Source organism: Xiphophorus couchianus, chromosome 4 (genome assembly GCF_001444195.1).
Source record: "Xiphophorus couchianus chromosome 4, X_couchianus-1.0, whole genome shotgun sequence".
NCBI classification, from domain to species: Eukaryota; Metazoa; Chordata; class Actinopteri; order Cyprinodontiformes; family Poeciliidae; genus Xiphophorus; species Xiphophorus couchianus.
The window spans coordinates 19,079,311-19,095,306 of NC_040231.1; the positions used below are offsets into that span (position 1 = coordinate 19,079,311).

General features: G+C 37.1%; 2 protein-coding genes and 1 long non-coding RNA gene across 14 annotated transcripts in view; 1 reads left to right on the forward strand and 2 right to left on the reverse strand.

Moving 5' to 3' along the window:
* The window catches only part of sox6 (SRY-box transcription factor 6), a 138,950-nt gene extending 138,560 nt beyond the window's left edge, over window positions 1-390 (reverse strand). Inside the window, exon 1 of the mRNA XM_028015421.1 lies at window positions 311-390. The gene's annotated coding sequence lies outside the window, so the exon portion shown is untranslated. The remainder of the gene's footprint in view (window positions 1-310) is intronic.
* Window positions 391-461: 71 nt separating this feature from the next.
* LOC114143412 (uncharacterized) lies at window positions 462-12,861 on the forward strand. The gene is made up of 3 exons (XR_003595240.1): window positions 462-553; window positions 910-1,089; window positions 12,745-12,861. It is a non-coding gene; the product is annotated as an uncharacterized LOC114143412 (long non-coding RNA).
* Window positions 6,835-15,996, reverse strand: part of plekha7b (pleckstrin homology domain containing, family A member 7b) — a 78,628-nt gene continuing 69,466 nt past the window's right edge. For 11 of the 12 annotated variants that reach the window (XM_028015409.1, XM_028015420.1, XM_028015418.1 and 8 more), the window contains 5 exons: window positions 15,036-15,263; window positions 13,739-13,872; window positions 12,822-12,970; window positions 9,453-9,638; window positions 6,835-7,482 (listed from right to left, as the gene is read on the reverse strand). In XM_028015409.1, the coding sequence (XP_027871210.1) occupies window positions 9,478-9,638; window positions 12,822-12,970; window positions 13,739-13,872; window positions 15,036-15,263 (672 nt within the window). In that variant the 3' untranslated portion in view covers window positions 6,835-7,482; window positions 9,453-9,477. The remainder of the gene's footprint in view (window positions 7,483-9,452; window positions 9,639-12,821; window positions 12,971-13,738; window positions 13,873-15,035; window positions 15,264-15,996) is intronic. The other variant, XM_028015414.1, reaches the window with a different exon arrangement.

The window sequence follows — 15,996 nt, forward strand, 5'->3', positions numbered from 1 at the left end:
CTAATATTTTTAAACGTGAGATATGAAATCGTAAGTTCACAGGTTGCTATAACAAAGCGCCATTTATCTGTCTTGAATGAGCATATGTTTTAGATTATCGGCTTGGATACAAGACGGAGGAGGAGGCCCGCTTATGTCAAAGTGAAGCAATTTCAACAGAACCACAGATATATAAGGGGGGAAAAAAACTTAAATGGTACTGATGGAAGAGTTGTAGCCTTTCTAAATCATTAGCAGCAGCATTTTGTCATAAGCATTTAAAAATTAACCTTAAAGTCCAGCAATGGAAAACAAATAAAAGTTTACTTACAGAGAAGGAAGATGGACAGCGGGAGGAAACTCTGTTATCAGCCGAGTGTCATGGAGCTGAAAGAGGGAGGAGAAGCGAAGAAAAGGGCGACAGAGGGAGGGAGAGAGTGACAGAGAGCTAGAAAAGAGCCGGAGAGAGTGAGAAGGAGAGAGAGAGAGAGAAAGATGCACAACTCGACCACAACATCGCATCAGATCACATCAGACTCCTGTGCGTCTGACTTTCTGCTCTCTCTCTTCTCAGGTGAGGCAAAAGGTAAAGCAAACCCACCACCCAGGAGCTGCGGCATCACAGAGCTGCTGCTCCACAAACCCTTCTTCTCTGGAAGCCCTCATTTATTTTATCTGAAAGGTGAAATGTGAGGAAGTTTTGTTTTTTTTTTCTATAGAAAAGAAATAGACGTACCTTTATGAACTTTTTCTACACTTCAGAAATTACTAGAGCAGATAAGAGAGAGTCTGACGAGAAAAATAAAAATTTATAAATGTATATAACTATGGTTCTGTAAAAATTTTGACAGTGTGGTTTTTTTTTTTTTTCTTCCCCCATATCCACACATGGTGGTTCATATGTGGTCTCTCTTTTTTCTTCTAATGCAGTTTCCTAAAGCAGCGGGCGTTTCTTTCATTTCCCGGACCACAGCGCTGGTTGAACGTGCCTCATGCGCCACCTTTTGGACTCGGAGAGAAAAAACACCTGCAGGTGCGATTCATCCTTCAAAATCAGATGTTTGGAAACGAGAATCAGTCAGCGCACTTTGGGCCTTGTGATTTTTGAAGGTAAAGTTTATTCTGTTTTAATCGTGGTTGTGCAGAAAATTACATATTTTTGTGTCTCTTTAGAAACGTGGCTTCAATTTTTTTTAATATAATTTACTCTCAATACAGTGTTGCAAACTAAAATGTAGCTTTTATCTTCGAAAAACCCACTGGCACCTGCTTATAGGTGCTCAGCACACGATGAAGTGCAGTCATGGATTGTGTTGAGCAGCTCAGCATAGGCCAGGAAATGCCTATGTTTTTTGTATTCTAAAAACAAAAAACAAACAAAAAACAAATACAGGCCTACTATTTTTAAGTAAGGGGCTGCATGGCTTCCTCTTTGCAGCTCGGATGGTAGTGCAGGGCTGCATGAGGAGCAAAAAAAAAAAAAAAAAAAGACAGTCCAACTTGTTGGGGGGTAAGGCAGACACATTTGCATACCCTGTGAGTCTTTGATGCATCTTCAGCTTCAAGTCTAGCCCATAAATATTTGAAAAGGAGAGTGCATGAAAATCAACATTTTTGTTACATTAAATTAACATGTGTTCTTCCCCCTGTTCTGCATGGTTAATTAGAGAACACCATTCAGTCAGTGAGTGTGGACGGGTGGGGGCTGAGCAAGGGGGGGGGGGGGGGGGGGCTGCACTTTGATTACTGTGCAGATGGAACAGGTTTGTTTTTTTTCTTTTTTTTTTAAAGAAAGGTGGGCTGCCGATTCATGCTTCATGCTCACAGGATACAGAGATGAGTGTTTTCAAAAAGATTTTAAAGTCATCTTTGCAATCCACCCCGTTCACATCAGTGTTCACTTCTAATGAGAAAAAAAAACACCCTTTGACCCCTGAAAGATAGGTATTTATAAGCACTACATATATGATAATTAATCATTAATAATACATCCTGCTGAAGCTCCGTAGACAAAAATAATTATGAACATATGTTTCACTCGTGAGCCCTTTTCTGAACATTGGAACTGGTCAGGTCTCTATTTGAAACAGGCATAGTTAAAATTAGATCATATAAATTATGAAAACACTTCCTGACATCACAGTGTCATGAGAAATAACACATGGCTTTGTAGTGCTGCACTCCATTATGACTTTAAATCCCCTCCCGATATGCTCATTTCGCTCATTGGCTGTTTTGTATAAAAACAGCCAATGACAATTACCTCTGGATCTTACAGTTCTGCTCTACACATCCAGAGCACAACTCTATTTTTGTGTGTTGTGGCCTAAAATAAAAAACTGTTTCCATAATCCAAGAAGATCTTCAATAACAAACAATTTAATGATTTTTCTTTAACAACTAAAAAGACTCTGGCCTTTATGGAGGGGGGGGGGGGGGGGGGGGGGGGGAGCACTTTGCTCTCTGTCAAGATGTAGTCGTATAAGAACAAAATCTAGAAAGTCAACATGACCTCCTGGAAGCCGGCGCGCGCAATTGCCTCCAACAGCATTTGCATTCATGCAAATCATCTCCCTCCCAATTGGACTTGGAGTGTGGTGGGATGCTCTGTTCTCATTAGCTGACCCAAATCTCTTCCTCGTAACTCTGGATTTCATCAAAGTTTAGTCAGGATCTAATATTTCCTTTCAAGTTAACAGCGAACCACTGATACATCGTGTTGAAATAAGGAGCGCAACATGCCAATTCTAATTATATAGTTATCAAGGACAACTTCCCATAGCTTGTGCCAGTGATAATATAAATGCGAATTCATGCAAAAATGTAAACCAGTGAATCTTGATCAGTAATATAGCGGAATACATTTTGAGAAAAAAAACCCAAAACTCTTCTTTTCTTCAAGTATAAAAGTGCCAACAAGCACATGTGAAATTTCCCTGTGCAGCTACAAACTTAAAACATTTGGTTCCAGTTGAACACATTTGCAAATTGCAGCACCTTATACTCGCAGGAGTCTTGCTATTTTTGCTGTTACAATTTTTTTTTAAAAAAGACATATGTCACTATACTCTAGATTTTAAAATACAAGATACGATTCACTTCCTTTTTGTGCTTAAGTCACAGGCTCTTGTAGATTTCCTCACTGTGGCTTAGTGCGAGTATATGTGTATGGGGAGCTTCTAGATTAAACAGAAGGGCCCAGGGGCATTTGGTTCATTTGCAAAGCAATTGCTTTTATGTACAAAGAGCCCAATTCACTGTAGGTATTGTAAAAGCTTCCCACTTAAGGAACACAAGATTGTTCATTCATTGTTTTAAAAATAGAGCAACGTCTCCACTTGCACTTAATCATTTATGCAAGACAAATTGTATTCTCAGACTCGTTTTATTCATAATAACCAATTAACAATATAAAACACAAATAAGTTGTAAGACGCATAACTTTTAAAAGCAAAAAAAGAGGCTTTGAAAGCAGATATTCTAATTTCTGCTTGCAGCTAGGGCAGCCTGACTTCTATTCAGCCTCCCCTCTATTCTTTTTATAGCATGCACACACGATCGGAAGAATATTCAGTGGTTCCTCACGCTTAAATAATTTAACCCATTCCATTTCTTACATATTAAAAAATGTACCGCGTGTGAAACTTTAAAAAAAATGATAAAACAGCATAAAATACCCTTTTGAAATCAAAGCACCTATTGCATCGCCTCTCTTGGTTTTGTATTTTGCACAATTGGTCCACCGTCTCAGATCCCAACAGTGTGCGCAGAGAAGGCGCCCAGCTGTATTAACAATGTTATTTATGTGAGGGGAAATAGGTATCACTGGGAATCACTGTCTGATTTCTCCTCTCCCTCCTGCCACCATGGGAAAACTATGAATATGTTACAAATTCTTTGTGCTGCGTAGCGAATAACACAGACCTGAGAACAAGGTCAGACTCCTCGGTGTGGTGTCAAGACGCTCCCTACTCTCAGTCAAACAACATAAAAGGGAACAAAATAAAAAAACAAAAAAACTCAAATAAGTCAATATCAATTTAAGCAAACTCCAAACAATGATACAAGGCTCTTTCACTTCAGGGTTTTAAATGAGACATTTTATTTACTGCTACTCATCATATTTTATTTACATGTGCTCAAACTCCTCTCAAACAAACATCCCTGTCAGGATGCTGAGCAGCAGTCTCTCCTCCTCTGAAAAGAGAAGCCAGTAAGTATTTAGTAAAGGATTAATGCGGGAGGCCTTGATTGCGTTTAACAGAACAGGAACCAATTAGCATAATAGGCCCTCTTTTATTCTCTTTGAAGTCCAGAGCATAGAATAACAAATGTATATGAACCACCAGCCAAACGTCAATACATGGAAATGCCACAATTCTCAGAGGAGGGTCTTGGGCAATTTTTTTTCTTCTTTTTGTTTTTTTTTGCAGAAGGAGGGAAAAACATCCCAACTTATTGCAAAATAAGCAGTACAGAAGATATGATTGGTCTTCTAGGAACCAGGGCTAGCAGGCTCTGTGGGGCCCCCCCAATCCTGGAGGAGAGATGGAAGCAGAGAAGATGCAGCTGCTGAGGGAGGTGCATCCTTTCTCTCAGGTGTTTTCAAAGCCTCACCCCGATGTGAAGTAGCAAGAATAATTACTCTCCAATTAAGGATAAAGACATCACTTGGGAGGGAACACAAAAGGCTTTCTGAGCAGAGCAGGGTGAGGGCATCACATCGGTTAAAAGAAGTGCATCACATCCGATCCGTAAACGCGGGGCGGGGGGGATTCATAAGGAGTGCAAAGTGATAAATATTTGTGCTGAAAGCTGCAATATTCTGCAACAGCGGCACGTGTACTCCTTCTATTTAAGAACACATTCCATATTATTTTCCTTTTGAACCTGAAAGTTCAATATTTCTCAGAGCTTTCTTTTACAATTGCAATGTGGAGAGATAGTTCATGATTTAAAGATATGAAATCTGTGCTTCAAGAATCCAGAGTTATTAGCATCTACCTTCTCAGTTGAAAATACACGGAATTAAAAATGCCTTTTGAGATGGAGAACGCTTTGAACTTAAGAAACATTTCAAGAAGCCCCTCTCTCTTTTTTGTATTGAAAGTTCACCTCCTTTGAGCATGCCATAGTTTGGTTCTCCTTTTTTCAAATAATAGAATGAAGTTTAATGGGTCAAGGCAATCAATGTGAAAGTTCAAAGAGAATCTTGGAGCTGAGCTGTGAAGAGTGCGCAGTTTGTACTTACTCTTTGTACATGATTTGAATAAAAATATAGCTGATAAACAGCATTAATGAAACATAATGAGGAGAACATCACTTCTTTAGGTGTAAAGTTAAGATTCAAGTTGAACTTATAGATTTGGGGTATGAGAAAATTAATGCTGGGAAACAGTTATAGAAATAGTCTTTTCAGGCATCACATCCTGACAAAAATCCCCCTTGGAATTACAGATTATCTAAGATTATGTGTTGATGATTTTTATTCATTTTTACACTTACCCCTACTTCCTTATATGCAGCATTTTCCGCAATCTTTGGCTTCCATAGCAAAAGATGGTTGTGTAAAAAGCATTAAAATAAGTTGTTTTTGAAGACAAGGACAGCCAAGGAAGCATTTCAATTACAATGATATTTTATCTTCCATAAAACCATCCTGCTCATCATGCGTGGTGGTAAGACAAACCTGGATCATTGCCCAACCTTGTTTTTCAGTTCCATTGTTTCAAATTGTAGTTTTAAACATGTTTGCAAATATTGTGAAATTAAAAGAGCAAATAAAGGATTTACAGGTTGTGTTTGGAGAGAAACCTCTTGGAAGTCCAACTGTCCTGTTCATTTGGAAATTGTAGCTCCTTGTAAAACTGTAACGGATCCTTCGGTCAGTCATATTGTAACAATTTTTAAACATACCTTTCTTCTTCTACTACTGTTGTAAAATGTCTATCAGAATAAAGAGCTTGTAAAACTTAATATTTACAGGAAATATCAAGTATATCAGGAACTACTAGGACGTTTTCTTGTTATTCTCATTTGGTGGCTTACAGGGAGTGGCATTATGAAAAATGAACTTTTTTTATTCTTTCATGCATGTTTTGAGAAATCCTTAAATCTCCTCTGGCAGCCATTTGGGGGTGCCTAAACGCTTGGACCTCTCCCCCTTGCTTTTCTTACTGAGCTCCATCAGACTAGTGGCAGCAGTAATTAGCAAACAGTGGAACTCTGAGTCCGGTGAGCTCATCATATGAACTACATCTCAGGCCAACACCCTAAGAAAGGCTGTAAATGGCATAATGGAGACACATCGTTGTGATAACATACGGAAAACAGAGTGTTGGAAAGAGCAGGAGCTTCTTAAAGAGACAGAGGCCAATTTCAAGGCATCAAATCACTGTATATTTCAAACATTTCATATATACAGCATTTGAATTTATTATAACATGTTTTCAGACATATTTAGGGGCATCACATACACATAAATACCATAAGTATTAAAGAACATTAAGATTATGAGGTTTTTTTTCTTCCTAATATTTAGCTCCATTGCTACACGTCCAAGAGTCAGGACAAGTTTGTTCCACATTTAAGGAAACAACTTGACACACCCCAAAAAAACAAAATCCACTCTCTGGTCACCACCAGATGTGAATTGTGAGCCGCACGCTGGTACAGTTCATAGAACTGCTGCCTTGCATGAAAAATGTTCTGTGTCTTATATTGCGATTGACAAGTTTCTTTTTCTTTTTGCCAATACTCACATAAGCTTGTAAGATATTTCCATTCACTATAAATGTCTCATTCAAATAAATGTGGATAATAGTCAAAAACGAAATAAATATAATGAATCAGATGCTGTGTTAAGATCTTTAATATTCACATCTTTATAAATCTCAGTCATTCAACCTTCCCACAAAAAAATATGTTAAAGGTTTTCATCCTGACATAAACAAAAATAAGCCTAAGGAAGCCTGGCAGTGCTACATGTACTGTACATACACAGAAGATCTCATATAGCTTGGTGTAAGAATATTAATGACAGAAAAATACTATTTTTATTATGCATTTTGACAGGTTTTCTGTTAAACATTCTCCAGCTGGTCAAAAAAGGGTTGGATTCAATGACCAGAGGGAGAGAGAGAGAAAGAAAGAGAGAGAGAGAAATATTGTTGTAAGAGGATGAAACAATGTACAACTGAAAAAGTGCAATAAATTGTAGAAAATACTTTTTATTATTTATGAGTTTAACATATCTTATACACTTTGATAGTTAATAAGCATATCAGCTCTCGTAGCTTCAGCCTGTCTCCAGAAAATGCTTTCAGCAGCAAGAAACACACTAGAAGAGTGAGTCCTGAGTAAGCCTCAGGTTAAAACTTTACCATTGGGGTTTTTTCCATTGCTGCATTTTAAGGTGTCCAAAATAAAAGGATGTCCTCTCTTCTTGGAGAAGTCAGTCATCTGTTTGTGAAGTAGCACCTCAGTGTCCAGATATCGCTTGAGCTGAGAAGTAACAAGAAAAAGCAAGTTAGCAAATACAAGAAACGATTTTCAGGATTCAACATACTTATTAAACACAATAAAATACTTGTGACTCAAAGGTTTTAGAACTTTTCAATGGGGTTTTAGCTCGGCAAATTATTATCAGAACTTCATCTGATAAGCTGACACAAAGAAAAATCTTTAATATTCATTCTGTAAAGTGCAAGAAAGAATCACCTCTGATAGTTTTTAAAGGTAAATAGAATTGAGACGGATGCCCTCTGCAGGAATTTTGTGTTTTATCCTTGAATAAATCTGTACAACCTCCATGTGTTGGCATCTCTGAAAAAGATGTGCTAAACAATTGAAAATAACTTCCAGTCTTTTATTAAAACTCCATTATCTCACTCATTAAGAGAAATCTGTGTGGTGGCAAGACTGCCCTGTTTCTCCACTATCACAATTTTTAAAACTTTTCATTATTCCTCAGACTAGACACAGGAAGGTTTAGACAAGTAGTTATTTTCCGGTAGCCATTTCCTGTCTTTCTTGAACGGCATGTTCTCTTGTCTTTCCCATTTTAAAGACTGCCTACTTACATGGAAAGGAGCAAGGCAATTGTGTGTTATTGATGAAAATACAAATAAAACAGCAAAGCTTTATTTTACAGAAATTATGTGCTACTAAGTGTACTGAATTTCAATGAATATACTAAAACCCCCAAGTTTTATTTTTCCAAATTTACCAGAAGAACATTATGCTGTAGCAAATATATATACGTGTATATATATATATATATATATATATATATATATATATATATATGTTTGAAGTGTTAATAAACATGGAAGGTGCTGAAGATTTCATACACAGGGTTTGGATTTTAGGAAATGGACACACAACTGTGAAATTTTAATGCAACACTTACAATCCCAACAAACGTAAAAAAAACAAAAAAAAAACAACTTTAAGGCAGTGGGTTGAAATAGAATAAAACAATTTCTTTTAAAGTTAGAAAAACAACACATTTGAAATAAAATATTCGAATCTGAAAAAAAAGAGTTCAAGAGAATTAAACTACTTTAAACAAAAAGTTAGAAAAAGAATCAGTGCATCACAACTGTCACAAACAGAAACTAAGATATTCTTTTTTTTTTTTGAGCGATGCCCATCTCATTTTCATCCAAAAAGTAAACTTCATGGTTAAATCTACCAGGAGTAGAAATCATTTTGGGCTTCACTATAAAGTCCATTACCTGATCCTCAGTATTGAATGGTATAATGTCTTCAACCAGATGAAAACTGTATTGCATTGACTTAATATGCATTAATCAATTTATCAATAATTGTATACAAATTTCAAAGAATCACATATGTAATTTGACATTTCTTTGTTAAGAAAATATTACTAATCCTTTTAGAAAATTATTAAAAGGAAGAAAAAATAATTTGCAATACTTGTTTCATGTCTGAAAGATTTTTTTAAACTTTTTTTTTACTTTGTAAGTGATAAGACAAGCTGTCTTTGTGCATTTACAGTAACAACAGTGTTAGATTTTTTTTTTCTGACTTATCGATGCCGTGCTACAGATGGGGAGCTAATTGGTGCTGAGGAATGCAGCTGTGCTGAAGACTGAACTGTCAAAGTGCTAAATCAAAAGGTGTCTCCTTTTGTTAATTACACACAATGCTACAAGCAGGCATGTTCTTCTGAGACCTTTTCTCCCATCAACCACCCATAAATATTTTGGCAGCAGTACAAAAAGAAAGAAAAGAACAATTTACACACAATTATCACAGTGGGATGGGCAGACTGCCTGCAGATGTTTGTTTTGATTATAATGGGAGCAGACGCAGGGCTTCCCCAATCCCAACAAGACGTGCTTCCTCCAATCACAACACAGCAGCAAGCATGAAGCTTTTCAGTCTCAGACAAGTAGTGATTCCTCCAGAATGTTAGAGCGTCTTTAAACATGCAATTAGGGTCTTACTTTGTTTTTGTTTTGCTTTTTCACGTTAGACAAAAGTGTAGTGAATCCCGTTGTTTAGAGGAGAGGGAGGCGCCACGGATACAGTAGGAAGAGGAGGAGGCGGAGGAGGAGGAGGCAGCGGAGGAGGAGGCAGCGGAGGAGGAAGGGGCGGGGGAGGAGGGGTGGGCAAGTTAACCTGTGGTGGAACTACAAGGAGGACAAAAGGAGAAGAGAGAGAAAACAAGACTAGTGGTTAGTCAGCTGAGTTAGTCAATAACCTGAGGGATGCATTGCACTTAAAAGCACAAAATGTGTTCTGAAAGGAAACAGCTGTCAAAGTTTTTCGTCTTTGTCAAATATAAGGATACTTTATATAAATGTCGCCACAAGCGGATATAAAAGTGTACACAACATTGTTAAAATTGCATTTTTTATATAATAAAAAAGATCAACATATGTAATTCCACAATATTTTTCACATGTAACGCCTTTTATGTTCTGTATAATCAATAACCTGAAAGCATATATATATATATATATATATATATATATATATATGACAAACAAATATGAAAATAAAATAAAAAACACTTAAATGTCCTGGTTGAATAACTGTGCAAATCCTTAATGTAGTATTTTGTTGAAGCATATTTTTATTTGATCTCAGCATTCTCGTCTTTTATTTTGAGAAAAACTTCAGATGTCCTAGCAGGATTTTCTTAACCTTTGCTCGTTTACATCACATATCTGTTCTGTTCAGTTCTGGAGGTTGAAGATATCAAAATGATCTCACTGTACAAAGGGATCAGTCGGGAGCAGGGTAAAAATAAACCTACAATGTCATGCAATAAAGCCAGTTTGCATTATTCAATTCAATCAGTCAGAAATATTTCAGTAACTTTAGCAAGGCACACTGGGTAAATACTGATTTTGGGACACTGGTGGACTGAATCAAAGGCTGTTTCAATGAAGTATCAGACTAGGATGTGCACCCTTATGCAAAAACCTTAATGTAGCTTTGTCATTTTTTACATTTCCCTCCTAACAACTTGGATGATTTTGAAAGGATTTTTACAGAACAAAGGCCACGTTAAATGTTGTAAAACGTTTTACAGTGTTTTCAAGAAATATAACATGTAAATAGCAAAATAGATGTAACCATGTGATTCTAAGCGCTTTGGTACATGAATATGAACTGTGCTTGATTAATTCCATCCATTATCTGAACAGGTTTAACATTACAGGGTTGCGAGGGCGGCTGCTGCCTCTACAAGTTGCCAGTTTATCGCAGTTTGATAATAGCTTGTAAAAATGAAAGATATTATTTTCACTAAGTCGTTGCTATGTTTTCATTTTACAACTGAGAGATAAATAATTATTTCAGTGTTATGACTGGTAATAAATGAGTTATAATTAGATTAGAAGGTCACTGGTATAAAAAACAATCTTTATGGATCAATTTGTATTATTCATAGTTAATATACTCACATTGCCCAACAATTAATTATGTCAATTTATCAATAGCTTAAAACACACAACCACAAATTATAAATTGTAGAAAAAGTATATTATAGGACAAGTGCAATGTTTTAATTAAAACAGGAATGTCTGGATTTTAGGATTATGACTGTTGACTCCTGTGTACGCTTAGAAAAAGTGTTTGAGTTTCCTTTCATGAAAATCAATCAGCTTTGTCTCATAAAATCTTTTTTTAAAAGTAGCAAATTGATAAATAGCTCTTCGGGATTCGTTGGTCAAATTGTCTTAATTTTTAGAACATTTTGACGACTATTTTTTATTTATAACAGGTCGTTCAATACTTGGTTATCTCTCGTTTTAAAACTCTTTCCTCTTAAATGTGTTACATTTTTGTATGAAGTTTTAGACTCTTACTTTAGTGTCTATATTTAGTCTTTAATTCAGCTGTTTTTTGTGTCTTGTTTCAGTTCCCATGTATTCATTTAATTTGTCAATTTCCCTCAGCAAATCAGTTCAGATCGTCTCTCCGCTGCACTGAACTCTGCTCATTGCTTTCACCTCGTTCTCATGTCACTGATCTCAGGTCAACCTCTATGTTGACCTATGTGCATGTTATTTCTACTTACTGCTATTATACTTCTACTTTATTTAACGCTCTGCTGAGCATGCATGCCTTTACTGCTTAAACCATTTTATTTAATACGACACCATTTAGAAACAGATTTCATAACTTCAGCATGTCATGTCCAATGAAAACAAAAGATTTCATTTAATTTCTCTCAGATTAAATCTTGTGAGAACGAGACTTATTTCATAGCAATTGTCTGCAGCATCAGTTATATAGCAATAAATCAATGCAAAGAGTACTAGCTTAACACTCCTGACAAGTTAACATATAGAGGAAATTGATTTTTTTTTTTGGCTATTTATGTATTAACAGCTTGAGCAATCCAAAACACCTTTGTCATATCTCCTGTATATAATTGCAGTGATAAATATTGCTGCTTTATGGCAGAGGAACTGAAATCTGCCATGCGTGCTGCTGTGAAAAAGTCTCTTCTTTAAATTCATGAGTTTGAAAGTGCACCAACAGACCTCACTTTAACACCAAAGGCAGAGAAAGTCATTGATTCAGTCTGCGCTGACAAGATGCCACCGGTTATATTCTCTGGCATTTCTGTATGCTGGAAATAATGTTATAATTGTTGACTTTGCTTCACTGTGCATATTAAGCTTCCACACATGCTGTCAGCTTGAGTGTTACCGCGTGTGACAGATATATGCGTGCGTTTTTGTGTCTGTGTGCGTGCGCGCGTGTGTTGCCGGCGAGGCAGACAGACTGACAATCTGCTGCAGCGAGAGTGAAAATTAACTCGCCTGTCTGCTGAAGAGTATGAAAGAGATGAGATGTGAGTGTAGCGTCTTTTATGCAGGTTCAGAGCTGCGTTCAAAGCGGCAGCAGTGGCATGCAGATGGAGAGCAGAGTTTGACTGGGCCCATTGATCAGCACACAAAATGGCCTCATCAAGCGATTCCTCCCCTGTCTAAAAGATCCTACACAGATTGCAATTAGAGACTATCTGCACTCGTAATAAGAAATAATATTCACTTATTAAGAAATGAACAGCCTTATTGCTTGACTCTGCACCTTACGCCCCTCTCATCAATCCAGCTTTCTTGAAAGGCTGCGTTCCTTCCTTGATTCCTTCCAACCCCTCTCCCAGTTTGGTGCCAGGAGAAATTTTGCTCAAACTGTCAGCATTGCTGCTCTTTATCGGTCTGAAATCCACGCTAATTATTTCTGTAAATGTTTGTGTGTTGTAATTCTTTACAGTGCAAAGATTTACGACCGACACCTACTCACAGGTTCCAGGGGCCAGATAACAATCCAGATTCATACAAGTGACCAACCTGCCACAAGTTTGCTCTTCAGCGAAGCCTCTGAGGCCAGAGCGTAGGACATGGTGATGATCCTCTCCTGCTCCTGCAGAGCAGAGTCAAGCGCCACCTGTCCCACCTCGGGTTTCTCCACAGACACCGCTGGAGTTATGTTTTGCACGCTGTCCATAAAAAGATGAACATGATAACAGTGTGGTTAGAAATGTTTTAATTGAAAGGTTTACTAGGTTATATTTGGAATTTTGCTTGTGTTGTTCATCCAACTGGAGAGTTTTGACTGTAAACAATGCTCTTGATCCTTTTCTAGAACATAATTTTATACAACAGTGAATGTTAAGAAAACATGTTAATGAATTTAAGAGATCCCTATATCGGCAACTATCTGAAGACTTGTTGAAGATTTGGGTCTGATTTGATATCCAATGTCATAATCAAATACAACATGAAATAATTCTGTTTGATTTTATTTTCATAAGGTTATGCAACCTGGTATTATTCCTGAATCTTTTCTACCAATCACAATACAAATAAAACAAAAAACAATCATACTGATAAAAGAATCTACCAAGTAGGACCTGGTCAAAACTCTGCAGTTACCTGGTTCTTACTACCATGTACTGCCTGAATCAGTTCGGTAATTAAATTACCGAACTGAGTTAAATGTGTGATGAACTGGAAATTCCCATAACCCAAATCATTTGTCCCTCTGAAAACCCAAATTGGGAAATGTTAAAACAACATTGGGTTCCGAGTCTAAGACACACAGTGAATCAAGTTATCTTGCTATACTGCCTTTAATCTGTCACCTCTTCAAACTCGATGTTTCGAAAACATCTAAAAACCCTAAGGCAACATCATTATGATCATCATCATTAGCTAAACTTAAAACAGAATTTCAGCATAATCTAGCTAGAAAGCAGCTTGGGTACCTTGACTTTGCCAAAATGCTTTTGATACGCTCCACCTTCCGATGACGTTCTTCCACTTCTTGAGGACTGAGTGGATCCTCAGGCTCTGAATCCACATAGCGCTCTGGGATCAACACTTTCTGAGGCTTGCACAGCTAAAAGATTGAGGCCGAGATAAAGTTCAAAATCACAAATTAGTAAGAACTAAAAATTAGAATAGAATATAATAGAGCAATCCTTTATTTGTTCCCAATGGAAAAATTTCCTCTATATCGGCAGCAAGGAGACAATCAAATAGAAACAATGTTCACACCATAAAAACAATAGAAACAAAATAAAAAGTACAAGTATAAAATATGTTATTGTTCCTTATATGGGATAGTAAAAATAATTAATAAGAAAATTGAATGTGTGAAAAACATGTGATAGATAAGTTTGTTTCTGATTTTAACTACTACTGCCATCTTTTGAAATAAAGTGCCTAGTACAGGTGGAGTGTTGCAGGACTGCTTACTCTGACGTACATCTAATGCAGTACATAAAAAATGAAGGCATGAATGAAAGCGTCTTCATCCAAAAAAAACATTCAGTGCTCTCCTGCTCATTTACCACCAGATTATCAAATGCTCTTCCACACAAATAGGCTCATTTTCTGCTTCCGTTTTCTCAAGCATCAGACTCCATGAATCTAACCCAAAAACAGAACTGTGAAACAGTAATCCCCCCTTATTGATTTATTTTGTTTCTGCTTTTCTGTCAGACGTTTTTGTTTCAGATCAGCAAACAATTTTAAGATCAGCAAACAATTTTAAGTAGTGAACTGTGAACTAAATAAATACAAAAGGCAATTAGCAAATTATGATTCAATTTATCAAGGGAAAAGAAAATGTAATCCAAAGCAACCTGGCTTAACATGGAAATGTGACAGTCCCCTAAGCCTTATAGCTGGTTGTGCCACCCTTGGCACAACAGATGTTTTTTTTTTTTACATCACTGTGAAAGAATTTCGAAAAAGTAAGATATGAATTATTTGCTATGTAGCTATTCAACAAGAAAAATAGCATTTGCATTTTCCCGATTTTATTTAACCTTCTATTAAGCACATGTTCTAAATGATGTGCTAATGCCAATTAGTCAAAGATTATTTTTAAGATTCAAAAGAGAATTCAGAATTTAAATCTCTATGTAAGAAGAATGTCTTAAGGAGATTTGGGCCATGCAATTTTTTTTCACTTCATGTTCACAGTATTCATGTTCCGATAAAAGTCCCGTCTTTTTCATTTCTTTTCTTTTCATAGATCAGAAAAGACCATGTTACCTCTTTGTTTAGGTCCAGGTCATACTCCAGCGGCTCCAGATCGACCTCATGCGTGGGAGGGGTTGTGGCCGTGGAGTGGAATGTCAGCCATTCATCAGACTGCGAGCGGGGTCTCTCTTTGTGCTCAGGGGGTCTTTCCTCCCCCTGGACACTCCTAACTGCCTGAGCCTCCTCCCCCTGAACGGCCCTCTCCAGTAACTGCAGGTCAAACTCCTGCTCCCTCTTCCACTGGACAGAAGAGACAGAGAGTGTGAAACAAATCACCGGGCGCTGTCTTCGGGTTGCATTGACTAAAAGTGAAAATGACTCGGCTCACGTGGCCTTACTAGATCAGACATCAGGTGTTTATAGTCCTTTCTTGATCTTAAAAGCTGATAAGGTTTTTATTCTTTTTTCTTTCTTTGGATGCAGTCAGAAATGAGAAACACAAGACACATGCATAGATGTATGCATGCATACATGAAAGTGAGAGATTTCAAAACACACTGCACTATGAAACTCATTGACAGTGATATAAGGAGAGCAGCTAAAATCCTATAGAAATAAACAGGATATAACACTAACAAAAGATTTAAAGCTGCAGAATGCAATTTTCACAAAAATGCGTTTTTTGTTGTTTTATTTACAGTATTTGTTAAAGCTGTCACCATGTTGTGACAGGATGGTATGACACAGATAATCTGTGAAAAAAAAATCAAGCTCCCCACCTCCTCCCAGTGCTACAAAGGCGGTCTGCAGAAATGCACCATTCCCGACCAAAAACAACCACTCAGAGACAACCAATCATGCTCCTGTATGTGCTGCTCAATGTCCTAATGGCAGAGAAATAACTTACCATTAAAGAAAAACTGTTTATCCACCTTCATCGGTGGCAATGCTAACCAGCCTGAGCATATGTGGCTCTCTATATTGTGGAAACTACCTATAGCGTAGGAGAGAGCAAGGGGGCGGTGGGTGGAGG